Source organism: Parasteatoda tepidariorum, chromosome 6 (assembly GCF_043381705.1).
Source record: "Parasteatoda tepidariorum isolate YZ-2023 chromosome 6, CAS_Ptep_4.0, whole genome shotgun sequence".
NCBI classification, from domain to species: Eukaryota; Metazoa; Arthropoda; class Arachnida; order Araneae; family Theridiidae; genus Parasteatoda; species Parasteatoda tepidariorum.
In genome coordinates, this window is record NC_092209.1 from 83,861,550 (window position 1) to 83,885,843 (window position 24,294).

General features: G+C 27.2%; 1 protein-coding gene across 6 annotated transcripts in view; it reads right to left on the reverse strand.

The window, feature by feature from the left end:
• LOC107443134 (A-kinase anchor protein 13) overlaps positions 1–24,294 on the reverse strand; it is a 269,899-nt gene that overhangs the window by 9,831 nt on the left and 235,774 nt on the right. For 5 of the 6 annotated variants that reach the window (XM_071181668.1, XM_071181666.1, XM_043051986.2 and 2 more), the window contains 17 exons: positions 23,165–23,218; positions 20,422–20,465; positions 18,241–18,332; positions 17,305–17,356; positions 16,491–16,543; positions 16,233–16,406; positions 14,920–15,045; positions 14,535–14,652; positions 11,281–11,330; positions 11,002–11,121; positions 9,260–9,341; positions 8,561–8,646; positions 7,262–7,445; positions 4,408–4,497; positions 1,797–1,870; positions 693–728; positions 538–610 (listed from right to left, as the gene is read on the reverse strand). In XM_071181668.1, the coding sequence (XP_071037769.1) occupies positions 538–610; positions 693–728; positions 1,797–1,870; positions 4,408–4,497; positions 7,262–7,445; positions 8,561–8,646; positions 9,260–9,341; positions 11,002–11,121; positions 11,281–11,330; positions 14,535–14,652; positions 14,920–15,045; positions 16,233–16,406; positions 16,491–16,543; positions 17,305–17,356; positions 18,241–18,332; positions 20,422–20,465; positions 23,165–23,218 (1,508 nt within the window). The remainder of the gene's footprint in view (positions 1–537; positions 611–692; positions 729–1,796; positions 1,871–4,407; positions 4,498–7,261; positions 7,446–8,560; positions 8,647–9,259; positions 9,342–11,001; positions 11,122–11,280; positions 11,331–14,534; positions 14,653–14,919; positions 15,046–16,232; positions 16,407–16,490; positions 16,544–17,304; positions 17,357–18,240; positions 18,333–20,421; positions 20,466–23,164; positions 23,219–24,294) is intronic. The other variant, XM_071181667.1, reaches the window with a different exon arrangement.

Genomic DNA, 24,294 nt, shown 5'->3' on the forward strand with positions numbered 1-24,294 from the left:
TTGGAGCACTCGGGTTTCGGTTTAAAGTGTAGGCGCATGCACAAGTCTTAACGTGGGTACGACATGAAGTCCGCATGAATGATTACGCAGCAAGCTCCTCATTTTTCGTGAAATGCATGGGATCTACCAGATATCAGTGAAGGGAGAAAAAAAAAATTTCAGAAAAAAGCACCTTTAAAAGCTTTTAAAAACGAAATCCCCAAAAAAGCACCTTTAAGTACTTTTTACAAACGCTACGCACCCTGCTTTAGTCTCAGAAGGAGAACGCAAAATGTTCCTAAAGAATAATCGATTCAAATTTTATTAAAAGGAATTGAAATATGCATGTTGTTTTATACAAAGTTCCATAATTTATTTGAATTTAATCCTACAATTTGATTACTGCGGCTAAAGCAAAAATCAGGGGCTTTCTTACGTAAGCATGTGAAGAGTTTTGTGATTTACTTATTTTTGCTAACAAGGAGGCATGAGCACAAAATTGCCAAAAACATGCTTATATAATTATTGAACTACGATTAACAAAGTTTTTTTTCCTACCTTGATTCAGATTAGATTGTAGCAACAGTTCTGTTTCCTCCTCTTCCTTGCTTAGAAACTGATGAAAATCCACCTAAATCACAACAATTAAATATTTTTGTAGCATAAGTTTAATAAAGGAAACTAGAAAAAAAATACAGTTAATAACAACTTACATGGGAAAATTTATGTTTATCAAAGCCTAGCAATTCCTGAAAAGAAAATTGAGAACTTAATAACTGAGATCACTACAATGTGATTCAAAAATTGACATGGTAATTTGATTAAGTATTGCATAATAAGAAAAGTATTGGTACAAATATCATATGAAACATTAAATTATAAGTAATTTATAAATCGATTCAAATTTTATTTTCAAAGGAGACTAAAGCAATATATGCTTTCTAGCAGACACCAAAGAAAAAAAATCTGCTTCCTAAAAACTTCCAAGACATTTTTCTATTTAAAAAATACCTTTTTTTATTATCTCAGTTTGGTTGCTTAGAAAAGGTGAAAGAGTAAGTATTTCTCTCTTGTCGATGACGCAGTTAGAGTATGGTTTTATTAAAGTTTTTCTCCTGCTATGGCAATAGAAGGTTGACCCTTTTTGGGACGCTGCCAAATATATAGCTTCCTAGCACACCACTGTTCGATCAAATATTTTCGAAATTTCTTCCCCCTTAATTTTGAGAGTCAGGAATTAAAATATGAAAAATACAACATGTTTACTCAGAGAAAGTACACTTTTGTGTGCAATTTTGTAACTTAATTAATAGTGAGAACTAATTAATTAGTATATTTGAAGTCCCCTTGAAACTATTAAGATAGACAATTAGTTTGTGAAACTTTGTTCATTAGAACAAAACTTATTCAGGGTGATATCTTTTTTATTTTGAGCGCTGTACAATAAATGGTCTGATGAGAATTGATTGATCAAGGTTTTACTGTATTTGTAAAAAGCTTTTATGAATTGTTAAGTAAAATTTAAAATTATACCTTGTGAATAGGAATTATAAATCATTAATACTTATTATGCAGTAGGTAATTAAGATGTATAATGCCATTTGTAACATAAATTGCAATGTTCGAGCCATAGCTTGCATAAACTTAACTGTGTGCGATTCATAAAGTACGTAAATCTAACCATCTCGAAAAAACACATGTGATTTATAATTCACTAAGAATTTATTATAGGCATGGCAGAATAATCATAAAGAATTTTCAGGAATAGTTCTACTGATTAAAATTGATATTGCCCATATAAAGAAAAGTAATATTACCAAAGCACCAAACATGGCTTTAATTTTTTCTTCACAAAGAGTAACAATCTCTACATCTCTCTCTTGCATTGTGGCTAGAATGGAAAAAATATATATTAATTAAAAAAATTACACATTATAACTTCTTTTAAAACACAAAACGATTTATCTATATGTCACTGTACAAAACACATGCAGGTAACCCACTAAGAATCCCCATCCACTCCTTTGATTTTCAAGTTGCTGTAGCTACAGTTCTAAAAGTGATGTATAGGTGCAGTAAAGTGGCTATGTGCTACACTCATGTGCTATAAAAAAATCTAAGGGACAAAATATTTACATTTTTATATATACAGTCAAACCCCGCTATAGTGAACTATAAGGAACTGAAATTTCGGTTCATTATAACGGGGAGTTCACTATATCCGTTACGCAGGCAATTTCACTAATGGTTCCCAAACTCCTCCCTTTTATTACATTATATTCATATAAATGACTGAAAAATATTATGTAGTAGCAAAAAATGTGTCATTTTTCATCAGTCTTCGTCCTGCATACAAATAAAAATTAGTAATCTTTAGCTGATGAGCAATCCTCAACATCAGATATGGAAACACTTCCCGACTCTCAGATAATTTTTCCTGAATTTCTGTTATTCCGCTTTTTAAACACGTCGAACCAGCCATTCGAGCACATAAAAGTAATTTCTATAGATGGTTTAAAAAAATCCGTATATGTATTTATTTTAAAGTAAAAATTTCAAAATTATTGCAAAGAAAATGGGGAGGAAATCAGTCAAAGACAGAAAAAAATTCATTACATCCAACTTCATCACTGTTTTGGTTCACTATATCCACTGAAAATAACATTATACGTGTATAGTAAGGCACGGGAGTGAACATTTCGTTCACTATATCCGGGAGTTCACTATAAGCCGTGATCACTATAGCGGGGTTTGACTGTATATGGCATTTTTGTAAGATAAACTAGAAATACTGCAAACAAATTTTTGTACAAAAATAACTTTTGCTTCATCAGTTTTTTTAAATTTAATTTTAGCATTGATACCATTAGCAACAGAAAGAAAATAGTTAGAATAATAGGGAATTAATCTATCATGTTTATCCATCTATCGAAGTCTATTGTTTTAGGTCATTTTTTCAATTGCACGACAGTACAAGATATGACCAGTTAGCTACCTAACAGATTTGTCTTTTTTATCTCAAAAATTGCTTAAGATAAAGTGTGATACCAAGTTTTAAATAATCACTTGTTTGTTTTCAATTTCCTACACTGTGATATAAGACAAAATGATCAAGAAAAAAAAAAGCGTGCTAACAAAACACAGTTAACGCAAGACTCTATTGTTTTTGATGTACAGTGCAGCAAAAAAAACAGACTACGTTGAATAACTCTTGATTATATGATCAGATCTTCACGTTTTAGGACTAATTCTCAATGGTTTCAGAGGGTGACTTCAAATATGCTAATTATTTAGTGTACACGGTATTTTAAACTTCAAAATCAGGCACCAAGCAAAGGCAATCGGAACCTTTTTTGCAGAAACATACCTTTATTTCTTCGACGAATTTTGGATTCCCTACCCCCAAAAGTCCCAGGGGTAGTAACGATGTGGGAAATATGGTACCCCACAGCTTAATCCGGAGAGTGGTCAAAAGTTTTGATCTCCTTATGTTAATTTTACTTTTAGTATATTTCAATACGTCTCTTGAAATTTTCAAGCGAATTGAAAACTACTTGCCCTCAATTATAAAATTCGTTTATCCAAAAATGATTCCATACAAAAAATACATTTTATTAAATATTTATTAATTTGTATTATTTTATCTAATAATAGACAAAAAAAAAATTTAAATTTTAAGGTATACAATTTTTTTTCGTCATTTTAAATTTCCAGCAGATTTTTTCATGATTGCACTGGAGCATTTTTCATGACTGCACTGGAGCATTTTTCATGATTGCACTCAGGAAGTATTTTACCAATTTTGCATGGCAAAATTAGTAGAATAGTTTCTGAGAAATCGAGTTTTAAAATTGGATCTCTCAGGTTCAACAAATTTTGCCAAGTAGAATTATCAAACAAAATAATAAAAAAATAAATATTTGCTAAAAAAATTTTTTTGCATGGAATTACTTTTATATAAACGAATTTTAAAATTGTGGGCAAAAAGTTTTCAATTCACTTAAAAATTTCTGGAGACGTAGCAAAATAAGCAAAAAGTAAAATTATTATCAGGGGGTCAAAACTTAAGACCATATTTCCCAGATTGCGGCTGCCCACTATAAATAATGGGTCTGAAATCCGAATCACTCAACAAAAAAAAAAAAATTTTATTCAGGGAGAATACATTTTTCTGATGTAACTTAAAATAACATCTGCACTAAATAATTGGCATATTTCAAGTCACCCTCTCGAACCATGAGAAATGAGTCATAAAAAATCCTTAGATCAAAAATAATTCAGGATAAACTGTTTTTTTTTCTCTTCTTGATTATTGAATTTTCACTGCATTCTTAGTGGGTGGAGATTTTAGAGGGAACTTTGTAATTAATATAGAGTATATACTGAATACATAGCACTAATATAGATTATATGAATTAATATTTTTACCACATAAATCAGCAATTTTGCAAGTTTTGTCATCATCTACAATAATATCACTATCTGTTCTACCTCTTACGATACTGTGTTCTCTTGCCTCTGCAAAATAATTAAAACACATATTTAAGCATTATTACTTTGTTACATCATATTAATTATACATCAGAGCAAAAAAAAAAAACTTTAAAGCATGCATCAAAATTAAGGTTTGGACATTTATTTATAATAGGTACGAAAATCAAAAATAAATAAAATTACAAGTATACAGGCTTTTGGGATTATTTTTTATGCTTTGAGGGCATTACATAAATATTTTGTACTATCAATTATTCCCATAATAAAATACTGAATCTGTAGAGTCATCAGTATTTTAACTTTAAAATATTGATGACACAACAGAGATATGCCAATGATATCTGGGGAAAAAAATTCCCTGTGTTTTCCCTGCACATATTATACACAATATATTATAAGGAAACACACATCCACTGTGTTCTTGTGTGCTATACTAGGATAACAATGCTAGTTTTAGTTGCTGGAAAAACTTAAAGAAATAAAGAACAGCTCAACATAAAACAAATAATGCTATAATAAATTAAATAATTTAATATAGCTTTAAAAGATAAAAATTCCATGTTTTTTCCCAGTTTGTAAGGAAAAATTCAAAATTCCATGCATTTTCCCTGTTATATTAGATGATTTTTTAAATTCTCTGTATTTTTCAGGTTTTTCCTGAGGAGTGGCAACCCTACGATAGAAGCTCACACAAAATGAATATAATGCATACTTAAACGAACCTCATAATAATATAATCACAATGAAATAATAAGTACAAAATAGACCAAATATTCAAATATTTTTGGACACATTTTTATACTATACTTTTTCAATTACAAAGGTAATAAAAATAAAATTATAAATTTTTAAGAGAACCTTTTGTTTTTCTGTTTATAAGGTACTCTTATGCCTTTTAAATAAAAATGTTTACCTCATTCTCAATTTTTATCTTTAGTTCTTCATCACAATGTGAGAAAAGAAAATTTCCAAAAAGCTTCTGTTGTAGCTGAACTCATAACTCACACAAATCTTCATCAATAATTTAAAATTACATTCTTTGCAATAAAATTAAACAATACTACACTTGTGCAAAGCCTTTTTTTTTTTTTAATAAATATTTTTTTAAGAATAAACTCTTCTTGTCACAATTGATATGTATAACACTATAGCCATTCTCATATACAATCGACATAAATTCTGTTAAAAAATTACAGTTTCGTTAGTTACAGTTCTGTTAAAAAATTACAGTTAAAAAATTACAGTACGGCCCAACACCCTTCAAAAAAGAAAAGTTGCAGTAAAAAAAAGTGGCTCACATATCATTATAATTTTTTTTTGTACCATATTGAAAAAAATATGTCTGATATTTTCTAAACTTAAAATTCTTTTAAGGCACTTTATAGAAGGGAAGGAAGTATTTATTTGTTCCAACATCTGTGTAGAAAATATATTTATGTACGTTGTTTCTATTTGCAATACTTAAAACCACTTATTATAGATATCAAACACTTATAAAAATTTATTACATGATTTATTATATAATGAGTATCAGTCTAATAACTGGAATGTAGTTTTATCACTGCTTCTAAAAATATATAAAGTTAAAAAAAAAACAAAAAAAACACTTTGAAGATGCATTAAATAAATGAAAAAATAATACTTTTATTTTAATTAATTTTTTGACATCAGTAACAAAAAAAAAAGAAGAAAAAGAAACAGTTTTCAATATTTAATACTATAATTAAAAAAATTTATTTGATGAATAATTTTTGGTAAAAATTATGAATACAAAACTATTATAATGAAATTTGAATTTACTTCTAACTAGTAACTAGAAGTAGTCTAACTGGTCAAAATGTAATAAAAAATACTCGATAAAAATAATTAAATTAATACAAAAATATAAATTTTTCTTATGTTTGCTTATATATTTCCATAATCAGTAAAATCATTTTGATATAAAATAAATATTTTTTGAGAAAAGGAATAACGATAAATAGAAAAATATTGTTTTTGTATTTATCTTTCCTAATGCAAAAATTACTTTTTTTGGTAAATAATTTATTATTAAAATTGAAGCAGCTATTTTTAATAGACTTTTTAAAAAATTGTTAAAATGTTTGCAAAGAAATTACTTCTTTTATTAAAAAATTTTAATAATAACACTTAATTACTTTTCTTTTATTTATACTGGTTACTTTTTAAAAATGAAATCTTTTTCTAACTTTATTTCAGTGACAGAAAAACCTAATCCATTATGAAAACCCCATCAACAAAAACATTTTTTTAAAAATCGCATACTGTAACATAATATTTTTATGAGAGAAGAAGCTTAAGTATAAAATAGTAATAAACAATAAAATTTAAATGAGGACAAATTTTAGGGTAGGTATTGATATTATAATATAAAATTTTAGAAAGCAAGGAGAAATTTTGAGTAGGGCACTGTAAAAGGGATTCTTCTCGAGGAAACAATCACTTTGAAATTACCATGCCAGTTTTAATAACACAACTTTATTGAGACAAAACATCTGGAGAACTAAACTACATAATACATAAAAATAGACATTTATTAATCACTTGACTTTGTGCTGGCATCTATATTTCATTTTGAGAACTACTTCAAATAGAAACTGGCACTGATAGCAGAATATACAAATTTTAGAAAGCATAGGGAAAAAAAGAATGGTATAATATAATAAATTTTAACAAGGACTACAAAGAAAACAAAAATAATTGAGAATAACAACACAAAATTGTGAATAATTAATCAAATAGTAAACTGCAATAAAAAAAAAATTTATACCTCGAGCAGCCATGGCAGCAGAATCTCTTATAATCTGTAGCCAATGCTTCTTATCTTTGGGGGAAGAACAGAGCATTTCGTACATTTCAGGATCTTTTGGATTGGATGATATTAAGTATATACCTCGACTGTTTTGCCCAGCTTTCTCTCGTACGAGCAACTTTGGGAGGGAAATAATGGCAGCCTAATAAAGAAAGTATGTGTTTAAAATAATTTTGTGGATATTTAGAATTATTTTTCTGCAACATAAACACATAGAAAAACTATAGAAAAAAACCAAAGCTGCCCCAAGAAAATTTCAGATACATTTTTACAAAATAACGTATATTTCGACAATATCAAAAATAATTTAGTCACAAATAGTTTTATAATCAACAAAATACAAAAACTTTATTACTCTTAAGAACTACAATTTTAAATTGACCAGTTTTGTTTAAATGATAAGTGACATTAAATTAATGGAAAATAAAATGTTTTTATTACTCAATAAATAATTTCAAATGCTAACAGGTATTGAATTTGTTTTAGACAGCTGAAATTCATTCTGAATTTAATCTAAATTCTTAATTTATTCTTAATATAACAATTTATTCTTAATATAATTTATTCTTAATATAATTTATTCTTATAATAATTTATTCTTATAATAATTTATTCTTAAACTTATTCTTAATTCTAGCAATTTAATTTAATCAAAATAAAAAAACTTAAAATTCTATAATATTTAAGAAAAGAAAAAGTTTCAAACTGATTATTTCAAAAAGAGGGTTTACCAGGATGGCCACAAACAGAAAATTCCGAAACAAACAAAAATTTCCCAGACTTTTCACTGATAAACAAGGAACTTATGGCTTTTTTTTTCCGAACTGATTTTTATCAAATTTGCTCATTTTTGAAATCAGTGGTTCAAATAATATTATTAATTTCACAGTTATGCACATAATTCTTATGCATGGAATTTAGCAATTGATTTTTTCCTGTTCTTTAGTCACCTTGCTTACATTTAGTGGTAATACTTATTTAAATACTAAAACAAGCAATATATCAATCAAAAATCTATTCTGATAGGCATCTTTTTCAGAAACTTTAAAAAAATTGTTACAAAGCAAAAAAAAAAAAAAAAATTTAANCGTAAACGTAACTCAAATATTTCTGAAAATATGAACATTTTTGTAAAAAAAAAATTAAAAAAAAAAAAAAAAAAAAAAAATTTAAATGCAGGTACAGTTTTGATAATTTTTTTAATCAGGAAGCAACAGGATTAACACAAAATAAAAAAAAATACAGAACAGAACTTACTTTATTATCTAAGGAAGCAAAAGTAAATTTCTGATTGTTTTCTTGAAGTAGGACAATAACATCAGATAAAATAACCATGTGAACTTCTACAAAAAAAAAAAATTATTCTTAATTTCTTGACAAGGGAAATAATGGCTTACACAGAGCAGTAATTAAGCAATATAACTTGTATACTCAATCTATTGTTTCACACTAGTATAGAAATTTAAAAAAATGCTTTGATATTATTTTATGTAGCCATTGTTTTGATACATATATATCTGTGTGTGTGTGAAAGATTTTTTTTATTCTAGTTATTTTAAAATAAAATTATATGAATTTTTTGGAAGGAAAATTACATTCTTTTAGTTAAAAAATCTTTCTAAAAAACTTAAAATATAACTTTTTTCATCTACTGTTTTGAAATGTATGCATTCAAAATTAGGAGGAAAATAGAATTCTTTAGGTAAATTGAATTGAATATTCATAAAATTCTCTCTCTCTCTCTCTTTTTTTTTTTTTTGCTTTTTAAAGTTTTTAAAAGATAAAAATAGCCAATTATAATTTCAATGTAGACTTAATTAGAGTTTATTTTTTCATTTAAAAAATGTAGAAGAACTTGAGAGTGGTATAACTTATTCATTTGTATGACTTTTTTTTAAACCTATTTATGAACTCAAGCTAAATGAATGACTAAATAAAAATAAAAACTCAACTTACCAATAACTTTTCCTCTGGCACTTTTCCACTCAAGAATCCCTTCAAACCGTAGTTTACGGCTATCTGATAATAAATCTGATTTCTACAAAAATAAAATTTATATGAACTAAGCAAATTTTAAAGAGCAAAGAGCTGTTGATTTCAATAAATAAATTACAGGCTAAATGTATAGTTTTACATGCAAGAGCTTGAAGCAGCTCCAATGCAACAAACACTCCATATTCAATAAAATGATATTGTGTTATTAGTAACAAATATAACATGAATATAAAAGAGGAACAATCACAAATATGTTTAAGACTTTTAAAACTTGCAGTTACTTGAAAATTAATATCCCGAGCACTGTGAGAAAGATAAAATATAAGTTGAAAAAAATAAAAATAATAAATACAAAAGTTTGCAATGAACAAGTTTTAACGAACTAATTACAAGTATTATATATTAATTTATTGTATACAGTTATTAAAAGAAAGGATATGTTTTTTAATCAAATGAAAATTTATTAATTTCCATTTAATTTGTAAATTAAATGGTAGAAATATGAGTGTTTAATACCAAATGTCCCAAACATGACCAACAAATTGGAAAATCAAGTTAAAAAAACCTCAAAGGAAATGGAAACATATGGTTTCAAAGAAGACAATGCTATTCACTTAAAATTAAATATCACACAATATTTGCTTTTAAGTTTGCTAACCAACTTGGAAAAGCTATAAAACAATGTTTTAAAAATAGTTACATTTACAGTAACAATGTGGCACAGTCTGAGTCACAAATGTCCACACAATTATTTTGAGCTAAAGTGATATAATGCATGAGAACATTGTTTCACTGTTTTTCCCCCGACAGCACTTCTTTTGATAATGGACTTTATATCTAATTTTGAAACTTGGCAAGAATATGTGACCTGCATTTTTAAGGTGAGCACAGAAAACCATACATTTCTCTCTTTTGTTATTTTTAAATTATACACCAAATCATCAAACACATTTGGCATACCCATTAAAAAGCATAATCTTCAATATTTAAGGAAGCATAATGCCTCCGCTTTATAAAGAATTGTTAGAAGAAATTTTCCTTATAGCACTAATTAAATCAATTGTATAGCGTTTATTAAAATATAAAGTTGGTGGCAGAATAACTGAGAAAGTGAAAAATGCCAAGAAAGCTAAAATTTAAACGCATTGTGATATTTACAAAAAAAATATATTAAGTAAGAAATGATATCAAGGGAATACAATACACACGTCGAGGTTTGGAAATCTGCCCCACCAAACAACAAAAGAAAACGATCATCAACAATCTTATATCTTGGGAATATTGACTTTTTAATTTCCAAAATAAACTTTAAACTAAAAAGATAATCAGACTAAAAAAGAATTTTTTAAAAAAAAAACCTGTCGTCAAAATATATTAAACACTGAAACCATCCTTTTTAAGTCACTTTAGTCTTTTTTCCTAATTCAGTGATTTTACAAAAATCCTAGCTATTAAGTCACCATTTCCACCCCCCCTCGCAACTCCATCTTTCGAATTTGTGATATTGAATGGTTAAAAATAAGAAAACAAAATTCCCTGTATTTTCCCAGTTTATTAAGAAAAACTTGAACCCTGTTAATTTTGGTGATTTTTAAATAAACTTCCCCATTTTTTCCAGGTTTTCCCTTTTCTTCCTGTGGAGTGGAAACCCTCTAACTTCAAATTGCCAAACAAAAATGAAATAAATTGAAATTTAAACTCACTTTAAACTTTTTCTTTTTAAAAAAGGCAGTAGACTTAGCATCTATTCTATTGTATATTTCGAGTAATCTCTCTTCCTTTTCTTTTGAGGCTACGGCAGAATTAACTTGAGCAACTATTTCCTGAAACATCCAATTGATACAGTATCTTTAAATAAGACACTAATGAACATTTATTATACAACAAAATAAATAAGCAACAACAAAACATTATTTATGAAGAATCAGTAAAAACACTTTTATCTATTTAGGTTTAATAATTTAAACATAAATAAAACTTACTTTAATATTGGCTAATGCTCTGTTCAGGCAGTCTATTTCTACTTTATTATCTAAAATATAAAGTATGTAGATTAATTTTCAGGTATGATTGACTTTACTAAGTAAATATAACAGAGAGATATAACTACAGGGTTTTCTGTAATTACCAACCTTCATGTAGATGTTTAGAATACTTGTTAAAAATGAAGCAGAAAAAAGTATGCAAAGTTTGGTTCACAAACTAATATTTAAGAGAGAAAGAAACGAAAATGCTTTTAAATCACTATCTTGAGGAAGATGGGATGAAAAACATCAAAATAAGATTGATTGTCACAAAAGAGTTTTTAATAACCAATTTATAATTTCTTTTGTTTTTTCTCTGACAATCAAATGCAGGGTTGCCATTCAAATCTGGAGAAAAAAATGCCCCGTGTTTGCCCTGTACGTATTATACACAACGTATAAAGAGGAAGGAAGTACTGAACTCTTGTATGAGCTTCATTGGGCAAAGTATACTAGTTTTAAATGCTGGAAAAACTTAAGAGTAAAAAGGAACAGCGGAATAATGTTATAGTAAATGAAATATTTTAGTTCAGCTGAAATATCTTCCTTAAATATCCCATAGATTGCCCTTTGAGTGGTCAATATTTCCTGTGCGCTTGTGTGCTGTAATACAGGGTGGTCACTCAAATCAAATTTCCCTGATTTTTCCAGATAAAAATCTTAAAATTTCCAGGTTTTTGTTTCTTTTTTCTTATAAAGTATAGGATGTGTACAAGAAAAGTGTCTATATTATAAACATTTTATTCAAAATGCTATTTTTTTTTTAACTTATCTTTAAAAAATAAATACAAAATCTTGCCAAATTGTCAAAATAATTTTTTTTTCATGTTTTGGTACCAAATTTTGAATCAAAAATCATATATTGGCCAACAAAAGAGTAAAATTAAATATTAATATATAGTTGGTTCTTTATAAAATCTATTATTATTCAATTATAACCAACTAATTTTTGGAGAATTTTATAAAGTTAAAAATACAAAAACATTTTGTCAAAAGAGAAAAAAAAATTACTTCCAAATCATCGGAACAAACTTGAGTCATAAATGAATTCAGTCCAAGGACAGAATTTAAAAAGAGAAGCTAACATCCTAATCCCTTTTTCCTCCTCCACCAGAATCTTTACTAAATTGCACAGTCCCACAGCGATCAAAGATTTCTACATTCGTTTAGCAACCGTGGGAGCATTTTATGTTACATTCTAGTTTAACAGAGCTGTAATGGAGCAAATTTTGATGAAAGCAAAGTATCGCTAAGTTGATGATATTTCAACTGTTTGGTGATACATTTCTGTTTAAAAAAAGTGGGTATAATGGATGAAATAATTTAAATTAAGAAAATTAGTTAAAAATTTAAATTGGCGAAATTAAAAAAATTATCAAAAGAAAAATTTCCAGCTTTTCTTTAAAATTCCCTGATTTTTCCAGGCTTTTATCCAAATTTCCCTGATATTTCCAGGTTTTTACCAGTATAAAAAAAATTCCCTGATAATTCCAGGTTTTCAAGGTTTTCCAGGTGGATGGCCACCCGGTAATAGGATAACGATACTAGTTTTAGTTGCTGGAAAAACTTAAAAAAATAAGGAACAGTTCAACATAAAACAAATAAGGCTAATATAAATTAAATAATTTAATATAGCTGAACTATTATCTTTATATATCCCATAGACTACACTTTGAGAGGTCTGAATTTTTTAAAAGATAAAAATTCCCTGTATTTTCCAGGTTTTTCCCTATTCTCCCTGTAGAGGGACAACCCTGAAATAGGTTTTAATGATTTGAGAAGAATCACACTTTTGAATAATTTTTCATACATTTTTGCTTTTTTCCCCCTTAAATATTAATTTGCTGCATCAAATGAGCACTCTTTTCTTTTAACTTTCTTTTCAACAAGGATACTAAAAATGTAAGGCTGGTCATTACAGAAAACCTTGTAAATACAACAAGGAAACAACAGTGTGTCATAAAGTTATCGTTCTGTATCTTGACATTGAATAAAGTGCTTCATAAAGTAAAGAAAGGATTATCAGTTCTAGTTAAATACATTAATTGAACACATTATTTTTTGCTTTATTATAACAGAGTGATAGTTTATAAGGGTTCGTTCAGATAATATATAAGCATATTTTTTGGCATTGTTTCCATCCTCGGTGAGCTATATACAAAATCTCTTTGTTTTTCGTTTTAACTGTAGTAATTTAATTTCAAGAATTTTAGAATTAAATTTAAACAAAAGATGTCATTTAATATTAAAATTAAATTTTATTTTAATATTATGTTTATATTTGTTATTATGTTATAAATTATTTTATAAAATTTTAAAATTCCAAGAAAAAACTCTTTTCCAACTTTTTCCATTCCAAATGTAACTTTCATTTCCTATGATTAAATAAAAATTTTCAGAGTAATTTTTAAGAAAAAAAATATTTGTTCCTTTCTTTTCCTTAAAAAAAAATTGAAAATAAGATGATCTTAGGGTGTTATGTAAGCTTTGCTCACACTCTTACCCCAATGCACGCAAACCATCTTACCGCCTTTAGGTACTCACGTGACTAACACAAACAATACTGTTTACTTTTTGTTTACAGAATTAGAAGGATTGAATAGGAATATAAAAATATATGAAATGTGAAGTTAATATGTAATTTAATTAAAACAAACAGAAAAGTTTCTGTTCAATGAGCATTTTTACAGTGAAATCCTTTTGTAGGATTACAGATTCAAGGCAGTATTGAATGGCCACCATTTCCTCCAGATTTAAACTCACTTTCTTCTGTTGAGGTTGATTTAAGAGCAAAGTGGCACAGGCAGTTCTTAGTGTATGGACTTTTCCTGTTCTCAAAATTCCGATTACAAATACAGTTAACAAAATTTACAGCTTAGTTTAGACACTTAAGATGGATTGCAAAAGAACCATGTAGCAATCTTTACTAAACAAGATGGTTATATCAAATTCTTTCATTTAGACATGATGCAATTTTGTTACAATTTACTAAAATCTTTTCCATCACTTTTGTTTGTCTTAAAATTCTGATTATCTCCAAACATTTTGGGCTGAGCCATAACTATATAAACATAATAAAGTGGATGGAAAAAAATATTGCAGGAATTATTTATGAACACTGAATGACAGCAAAAGAAATCCTTCTGAAGTCATAATTAAGAATGTAAAAAAAAAGACACAAATTATTTATTGGAAACAAGAGAAATCATTACCTTTTGTAGTCTTAATTAAAGAATCTATAAGAAGGGGATATTTTGTAACACGTTGAGTGACTAGTAAGATGCATTCCGGAATGCCCCGAGTTTTGCAGAATGGCTTAGAAGAACACCTCTATAATACAGAATTAATATGTTAGTAATATTTAATGTAATACAATTAAATGATTACAAATAATCATCAGTGGTATAATATACAATCCTTTTAAGTAAAAACTTTGTAAAAAGAGACATTTCACTTTTTGTATTAGTAACCAGTATCTGGTAAAAAAAGATTTTAAATTTAAACTCTAAATAATTAACAATTTTTAATAATAACAGAGAATTATTAAAAATGAACAGATAAAGAAGATGCACTTTTCACTAAATAAATGGTTCTTACTTTAACAAAAGACTGAAACTTCCTATCAGATTTTAGGTAATCCTTATACAAAGAAAGAGCTTCCTTATGTTGACTACAGAATTGAGAATAGAATAATCGAACATCTTCAGCATTTTCACCTTCAAACTAAGAAAAGAAAATGAAAATATATAAATATACTTCGATTATATGTAAGAAAAAAAAGCAACTAAAACCAAATATTTTCGATTCTAAACTCTATTCTTTTCAAAAAGAATATTTTTCAATCAAAGCAAATAGAATCTTATAAATATATGTCAATTAGGGATGAATTAAACGTTTTATGTTCTTACACTTGTAAATATGCAGGATGCCTTACCAGAGAAATGACAAGAATAAAATGAGCAGTTTTTCTTAGGATGGGATAGAAAATAAGGCTTTTTTTGCCCGATATAAGTAATTTTTTTATTCGCATATTAATGTATGTAATAAACTCTTATAATATAAAAATCATTTAAATCGGAGAACGACAATTGATGAGGTTGCTCTGTTAACAGGGTATCTGCTACATTTTAGATTTTCAAATTCATGACTTTCCATGACTAATTCTAAGAATTTTTCATGAGTTACTATTTTCTCCGACAATACCACAACAATAAATTTAAAAAAGCATTATAATAACATTAATTGAAATGATAGGTATAACCAAAACTGTTATACTCTGCATCTTCATATTTATAGATTTTAAATTCAAAAATCAGAGTAAAGAAAGAGTTGACGCAATAAAATAGCTGGAAAAAAAATACAAAAGCAAATAATATTCTTATTTTTTTCTGCGGAATTACATTCGAACGATACTTTTCAAGTTCATCGGAAAGGAGAGAAATACTCCTGATTTTTCTGAATAAACAAAATTCGCCAATGACTGGCTTGCTTCAGCTAGAATTTTAAATTGATAAAATAAAAAAATAAATAATAACAAAAATTCTGAAATCACAGAAGTTTAAAAGATAATTCGCTCCTGAAATTATGTTTTTTCTCTCATTTTTCGAAAGAACACCATAATTTTTAAAGAACACAATTAAAACATTTTATATTTTAATCAAATACACTGTGAGTGAGGATTTTGTTACAAATTCAGATATCTGAAACACCATGAAATTGGGGGGGAGGGGATAAATTCCATTTTAAAAATTAGATTTTCGGGCGATATAAATCCATGACTTTTCATGATTTTTTTTAAAAATAGTTAAAATCATGACATTTCATGACAAATTTTGTTCAATACTGATGAAATCCATGACTTTCCGGGAGCGCAGAAACCCTGTGTTAATGAGTGATCTTTTGTTGCTCACCTGTTGTACCAGAACATCCCCAATATGAGAGACTATGGCTTCTAATCTCTGTCGTTCCCTCAGCTTCTGAAGAAAGTTTAGATGATACCTCAAAAGTTGCTCAAGACAGGGAAACAGTCTTTGCACCATATCTTTACTGACATTCAATTCCTGTATCATACCTTTTGCAAACACCTTCGAAAACAAACAGATAAAATAAATTTGAAGAAGGCAATATTTTTGTAAAGCTCTTAAAATTAAGAAATGAAAAGCACTTACCCGTTGCATTATTTTAAGTGTTAGACAATGGTGTTTCTCTGTAAGAATAAGCTCTGAAAAGACAAAAGTTTTAATTTAACTTTTATTCACACATTGTAAAAGTCACTAATTAGAGTTTTAAAATAAAATATTTTTTATTAAAAACTTCAATTTTATAGATAATATAAGGGGTCTCTCCAGGTTTTTTTGAGAGGTACTTATTTTGTGAGAATTTCGACATAATTTGTGGAAATTAAAAATTATATTAAAAATCAACACAAAAATATGGTAAAGTAAGAAAACATTTTCATAAATTGCCACTACAAATTATTCAAGACTGATAAATTTCTACATATTTCGCCGCATATATTCAAAAATAATTTTGCTACTGAGAATTTTAGCCTTAAAATTGTATCAAAATTTAAAAATCCATAAAAATCACTGTCCATAGTTAAATTTCAACTTGAATTTAATAAAAACATGCAGTTAAAAGTACTAGCACTAAAATTTATTTTCATTATGAGAGCATTTTTGACTAGGTCATACAGAAAAAATTTTCACAGAGAAAATTTTTTTTCATAAAAAATAAAAATCTGTTAAAATAAATTTATAATAATGTTTAAGATGATTTTCGAATGTTTAGAATAATGTTTGAATTTCCACTTCCTGTAGAGTTTATAGAGGTAAAGCCTTGTTGTTTCATTACAAAATACTCAGAGGGAGAAAAAAAAAAAAAAAGCTCGCTTTGATCTGGCGTTCCTAAAGTTGAATTTGTAAAGGTACCGCTAAACCGTTGTAAATTTACCATATTTAATTTACCAAAAAAATACCATACCATAAATTGCTTCTTGTCTCTTGACATCTTTGTCTTTCAATTTCTTTAAAATCTATAACAAACAAAACACCAAATTACTATTTACCAATTTCACCAAATAGGTATGAATAACTGTTACATACTAATGAAAACTATAAAAATACTATACAATTCTACAAATATTATTTTTTCATACGATGAAAATACTTTTTGAAAAAACAGCTTCAGCTAAGATTTTAATGCAAGAAAATTATTGAAAAAAATTAAAATGATATTCATGAACAAAGAGAGAGAGCTATAAAAGTAAAAATTATAAGAATAAAACAGAAGAACTGGAGAAAACTATATTTGAATTTGATTTCTAATGTACATAAAAATCTATTTTACAAAATCCAATATTTTTGTCCAAAGTTTCAGCAGAAACATTTTTTAAATCAAATATAAATAAAATATAATTGAAAGACACTGTTTCTTATTATCATAAATTAATCTTTAAAAATTTAATTCTATAATTAATTAATAAATAAGATATTAAACACTTATTTTTATACAAATAAAAAAAATCTTAAACTTATTTCAGAATCAGGGTTATGGAAATGTGTTGAAAGCTATCCAACATAAGAATAAAGAAGTTGGTAGTAAGAAATAATTGTAAGTGTTTTTTTTAAATATTTACATGTCCATTAAGAGCAACAGATCAGGATTTTTACTGCTAATTTTAAGTTAATAATTAGTTTGGTTTTAATTATTTAAACCAACATATGTATAAATTATACATTTTTTTAAAAAAGTCTAATAAATATATAAGTTCATTAAATCTGATTTGATATTCTAACAGTATTAAATAAATCTGATTTGAATTAAAATAAAAGGTAATTAAAGAAATAAATACATCTTTAATTTAAAAAAACACAGAATGCAAAAAAAAATAAATTCTTCAGATACAAACAATGTTACCTTTTTATCCACAGTACCATTCCAAGATTCTGGTTCATCATCCAATAGCTGCAACATTGTATCATCTTCAGTATCACTTGTTCCTTGGCTACCTACAAGTCACACAAATAATTATTTCTAAAAGAATGGATGAATAAAAATAAGAACAATATATTACTAAAAAGAAAAATATAATAGATAGAATAATAATATAAGAAGAATAAGAATAATACTAAGAAGATAAGTATATTAATAAGAATAAGAATAAATAAATAAGAATAATAATGAATAAATAAGAATAATAATGAATAAATAAGAATAATAAGTTAATTAGACCTTATGTTTCACAACTAAAAATTTCAAGCAAAAAATATATATTCATATATATTTATAAAATATTTTACCTCCTAAATTAAAATTAATTAAAAGAAAGAATTGCACCATTTGCATTATAAATGTACTTAAATTTAACTAAAATAGCAAGAACAAATTCAAAATGGTTTTTCACTTTTCTCATAGCTCAGAACAGAACATAAACAGAACAAAAATAAATGGATGGAACAGCAAGGTCAATTCAACTGTGGTGCCATCTAGTGATTGTAATAAGAAACAACTATAAATGAAACCTGTTGAAACTGAGAGGAAACAAATGCTTCTGTAGCCAGATTTTTCAACAAAAAATAAGCACCTTTTAAGTACTTCTTAAGCACTCAAAAAATATTTTCAATCACTATCCAAAAAAATATACATATAATTAGGATCTATGTAGGAATAATAAATAAAAAAAATTCTACTGCTTAAAGTTCTTAATTCAAAAACATAAAAACAATAAAATTAAAAAACATTTTCAAAATCTTTACATATGATAAAATAAGTGGTTTCTGATAAATATTGCAGAGAAAATTGTGAATTTTTTGTAATTTAGAACGACAATTGACACAGCGAAGGAAAAAAATTTTTTTTTTTTAAAGATAGAAATTAAGCACTTTTTACAAACCTCAAATTAAAAAAAACCACCTTTAAGGCTTTATAAAAAATGTAAATCAAAAATAAGCACCTTTAAGCACTTTTTAAAAATGCTACACATCCTGTTCTAGGGAGTAAGAAATTTTAGTTAACAAAATTTTAATGTTTATACCTTTTAAATCAAAATTTGGATAATTGGTATATGATTATGATACAGCTTTGAAAGAAATTAATTGTCATCAATAAAAATTCGAATATTTAGATCATATAAATGAATGTCTAAGAAAACATTAATAGTTATCCATGAATGGTTTCAAACAAATAGTCTGGGGAAAAAAAGTTAAATTAAGAGTTAAAAAAATTAAGCATTTTGTTAAAAAAATAACAAAATATTTCTAATAATAATTTTAAGAAAAATATCTGTCTGTTCAATAATAAGTCAATGTTCTTAAGCAAAACAAATTAAAATAAACACATTAAATAAACAAATAAAAAATGAAAGTTTTCAACAAAATAAGCTAAGTAAATAAGAATCCATAAATAGTTAAGTTTAACATTGTCAGAAGACAGATTTGTTAGGTTTTGCAAAATATTTGGAGCTTAGCTTTTAGATATTAAGAAACTGGAAAAAAAATCTGTTTCTGACAGCACATGCATTGCAGAAATTGGGTAGAATTATGAAATTATGTGTAAACCTTTGATAGTATATAAAATAAATTTATAATAATTTAAAACACTTTTCATATTCTCAGATAAAAGACAATAAAAGCAAAAAAATATTTGAAAATGCATGATTGAAAGTGAACAAAGTTTTCCATTTAGAAAAAGAGATTTGAAGAGCCAGTAAATTTCACCTCAAACTAAAAAGAAAATGTGCAATTGGATAAAAAATAATTTAATCTATAACAGTCTTGCATTTTGTTATCTTGTAATTAATGAAAAGAGTTTTGCATATTTCAATTAGAAAAGATAGATTTTTTTTTAAAAAAAAGTGCATTTACAGTAGCCATAAAAATAAAGGGATAAGCATAGACAAATAATTATTTTTTTAAATCCTCTCTAGAGACAAATTCTCAATTCATCTAAATATAAATGATGCACAGACTGTAAATAATCTTGTAATGATAAAATATTAACCTAACAGCATTGCTAAATGAAATTTTTGTCCAATTAATTTGAAATTATTGCTAAATTAAAAAGTATAAAATAAAAGTCAAAACATTTTCAAATACTTACCATCATCTAATGATTCAACGGAAGCAGAGTTGATTTCTAATATACTATAAAAAAAATGGAGAATAATTTATTGGATGAATAAAATAAAGATAATATCAATAACTTTTTTTAAAAAAAGCTTACACTGGAACATAAATTATTAGCACATTTAAAGTTAAGAGTTAAGGTTTTCTCATTGTGATTTTGATTTAAAATTCAGTCTTAAATTTTGATACAGCCTATAAGCTAAATTTTGTGGAAAAGTGACATTCTTAATAAGAGCCTTCAGTCTTAATTCTTCTTTTCAGTCTTAAATTTTGATACAGCCTATAAGCTAAATTTGGTTGGAAGATGACATTCTTAATAAGAGCCTTTAGTCTTAATTCTTCTTTTTAGTCTTAAATTTTGACACAGCCTATAAGCTAAATTTCATGGGAAAGTGACATACTTAATGCAAAACATTACACGTTTTGTTATTTCGATTACATTTGTTTGCTTTACTGTGAAGTATTATATTAGAAATTTCATTTTAAAGGTATCTACTCTTTCAAAACCACTATTAAAACTATAAGTTTATATTGTAATGCATTCCTCATCTTTCAATCAATCTGAGATTGTAATAAATATCATAAATACTCTAAATAATAAATATGGATTGTGCTGAAATAATACAAACAGGTTATTTATTGAGTTGTCTATTTAAAAAAAGAATTAACAAAGCATTTTAATGTATTTACAAAGGCATAGTATAATAAACAATCAGCTGAAGTAATAATAGACACAATTTTTCAGGTAAAGGTCATTATTAAAAAATAATTAAAGAACATTATCAAAAAATGCATCAACAATATATGATTGCTTAATCACTTAGATATAATTTCGATACCAGAGTTAAGTAAATGAACAGAAAAATTATTCATTTTGTATATGAAAAACTAAAAAAAAACTTGAAAGATGGTGTTCCAGAGTGAGATAAAATAAACAGCTAAAATTATTATACAGAACAGAACCCGTTATCCGGAAATCAGAAAACCGGAACGAAATTCGACAAATTTTCCCGCCTTTTTTTAAAAACAAAATTATTTTTTCCTCATAAGACTTTAGGATTTTTCTTTCTGTTTTGAAAGATGTTTACCTTACTATCAGTTTGGAAATAATCATTAGTGTATTACTTCATCGTTTTTTCTTCTTTTTAAGATTATTTCCAAATATATATATATTTTTAAGTTGGATTTAACAATAAAAAAAACGGCTTTTTGCAGCGATTCAGAAAACCGGAAACATCAGTTATCCGGAATAGCGATGGTCCCGATCGTTCCGGATAATCGGTTCCCTACTGTATTACTATTCAACACTTCCTATATCTGTCACAAAAAAGACGTATCAAAACAAAACATTAAAAGCAAGACATTTTCATTTCATTAAAATTTATTTATTTCAGTTATAAGTATGAAGTGGTGAAAGTTAATTATTTTTAATAAATATTAGTACATATTTTAGTTTTGCTTCCCATTTAAAACTATGTATTAGTGAACTATTATTTGGTATATTTTTTAATTGCAAATGCTGACTATGAATGATTAAGTGAGTGTTACCATACAATACCTCCTAAAACCTGCTATAATTTTACCAACGATCCAAATATCAGCTATTTTGAAATTGTAACAGAATGTAAATAATACCAGCACCAATAAGTAATATCATAAATTAAATTTTTTATTTTCATGATTTTTTTATTTTTATAATCATCGTTGAATAGCCGACCCAATTTTTGGGTTTAGGACTACCAATGTTCTATCCCAAATCAGCCCAGGTTTAAGGCAGTCGCTCTCTTTAGACTAATAACGGGCCATGACTGTCTGGCCAAACACCTTTTTAGTATAAAAATTTTTGACTGTCCTAAATGCAAGCTCTGTCGCCTTGGGGAGGACATGGACTTGCCCCATATTTCCGTCTGTCCTGCGCTCATCTCCACTACTGTGTGTGGACGCTACTAGGAGGCTAGGGTCCGTATGGGTTAAGCATGTCACTATGCATTCAATTCTATTTATCTTTTTTTGCCTTGTTTTTCTTGTTATTTTATCCTTTTTGTTCTTTTAAATTGGCCTGCCATTGGAAATAAATAAATTTAAAAAAAACGACTACCAATGTTCAACTGCATAGCTTTGTAATTTAAAACCCCATCCAGAAGACAAGGGAACTCCTGGATCAAGTATTGGGAGAAATTTGCCTTTTTGATGGAACAAACCAGCATTTGCATTATATGGAGAGGAAGACCACAAGAACCTCCCACAGTTAGCCTGACAGCAAAGGTACTCAAACCCATGATCCGTCTACTACTGAGGATATTTCACAGCAGCACTGAGGTCAGTGCAAGTCGGATGTGGATTGGTATCAATCAGCCATTGCTGGGATTCGAACCCAGTTCACCTCATTGGAAGGTGAATGCCCTATCCCCTGAGCTTGCGGCTCATTGATTTTGAGCTGTTATCTAAATCATTTCAATTACTCTTTAAATATAAACATCAAATTTTAACGAAACAATCGTGATAATGAAATAAGTACAGCATTTAAAAATTGGTACAAAGACACCAGGGATAAAACCCAAGGTTGCCACTGAAATCTGAAGGAGAAGAAAAATTTTTCACTCATGTTAAGTTAATTGAGTAATTCATTATTAAGTAAATAATTAATATTAAGTTACATTCATAATCAAAACAAGTTACTATAGCATATAATTGAAAGATATATATATATAACTCACTTTGTGCTAACATCTTCAACTACTTCTTCCACTTTCTCCTCACAAATCACTTTGCTATAAAACAATAAAACAGTATATAGTTACATTCATAAAACACAAATAGAGTAAGTATTAAAAAATAAATAAAATAAAGATTAAAAGACATTGAGCCAGCCAGAATAGAATTTAAATTATCATGACGAAACAAAGGTATTGGCATAATCAATCTAAAAATAGACTTTAAAAAAACATAACAGAAACTAAAATGTTAGAAAATTGAAAAAAATCCATTTTCATGCATATTTCAATAATTATAAACAACATGAACAGTTAAAACTTAAAAAGCATGCATGAAAAATGTTATTATTGTACATGGAATACATAACAGATTAAAAATGGGTAACAAATTCTCGGCAGCCTAAAAACAAAGATTTTAACATAAACTGTGTTTGATTTCAACGGGGTTTATTTCGTAAGATTTTTAGTTCATTTACTTAATTTTTTATAAAATTATTAATAATGGATACTGCAAAACTGATTTCATTGGTCACCATTCAAGCTGAAGTGTTTGTCAATATTTGGTGAGACGGGAGCAACAGCATGCCAAAGATTACAATTTAGAAAAAACATGAGATATGGGAGCAAGCAGCTGTATCTGTTTTGTTTTTTTTAACCATCGTTGAACATCAGACCAAATTTTGGGTTTAGGACTACTAATGTTCAACTCCGTAGCCTTGTAATTTTGAACCAATCCTGAAGACAAGGAAACTCCTGGATCAGTACCCCCAGAGATATGATTCGTCATGGAAACAAGGAGGACTTTGAGACCCGAAAGATTTAAGATGCATGATTAACCATTTACTACACAGGGAGTCTTCGGCTGGTGGGGATCGAACCCACAAGCTTCTTGACATGGGCCCAGTGCCCTACTAACCGGTCAAGCTAGATTGTTGTTGGCACACAAAAAAAAATTTCTCAGAGCCTAATATTTCAATAGAACATAGTTTTTTAGGGTTTGAAATTTCCCAAAAAATTATAGGGCTTTTTTTTTTAGTTACAATAACTTTTTCATAATATTTTGGGAGAGTGAAGTCAGGGTTCCCACTCTATGATGAGATTGAAATTCAAGGACTTTCCAGGACTTTTCTTGA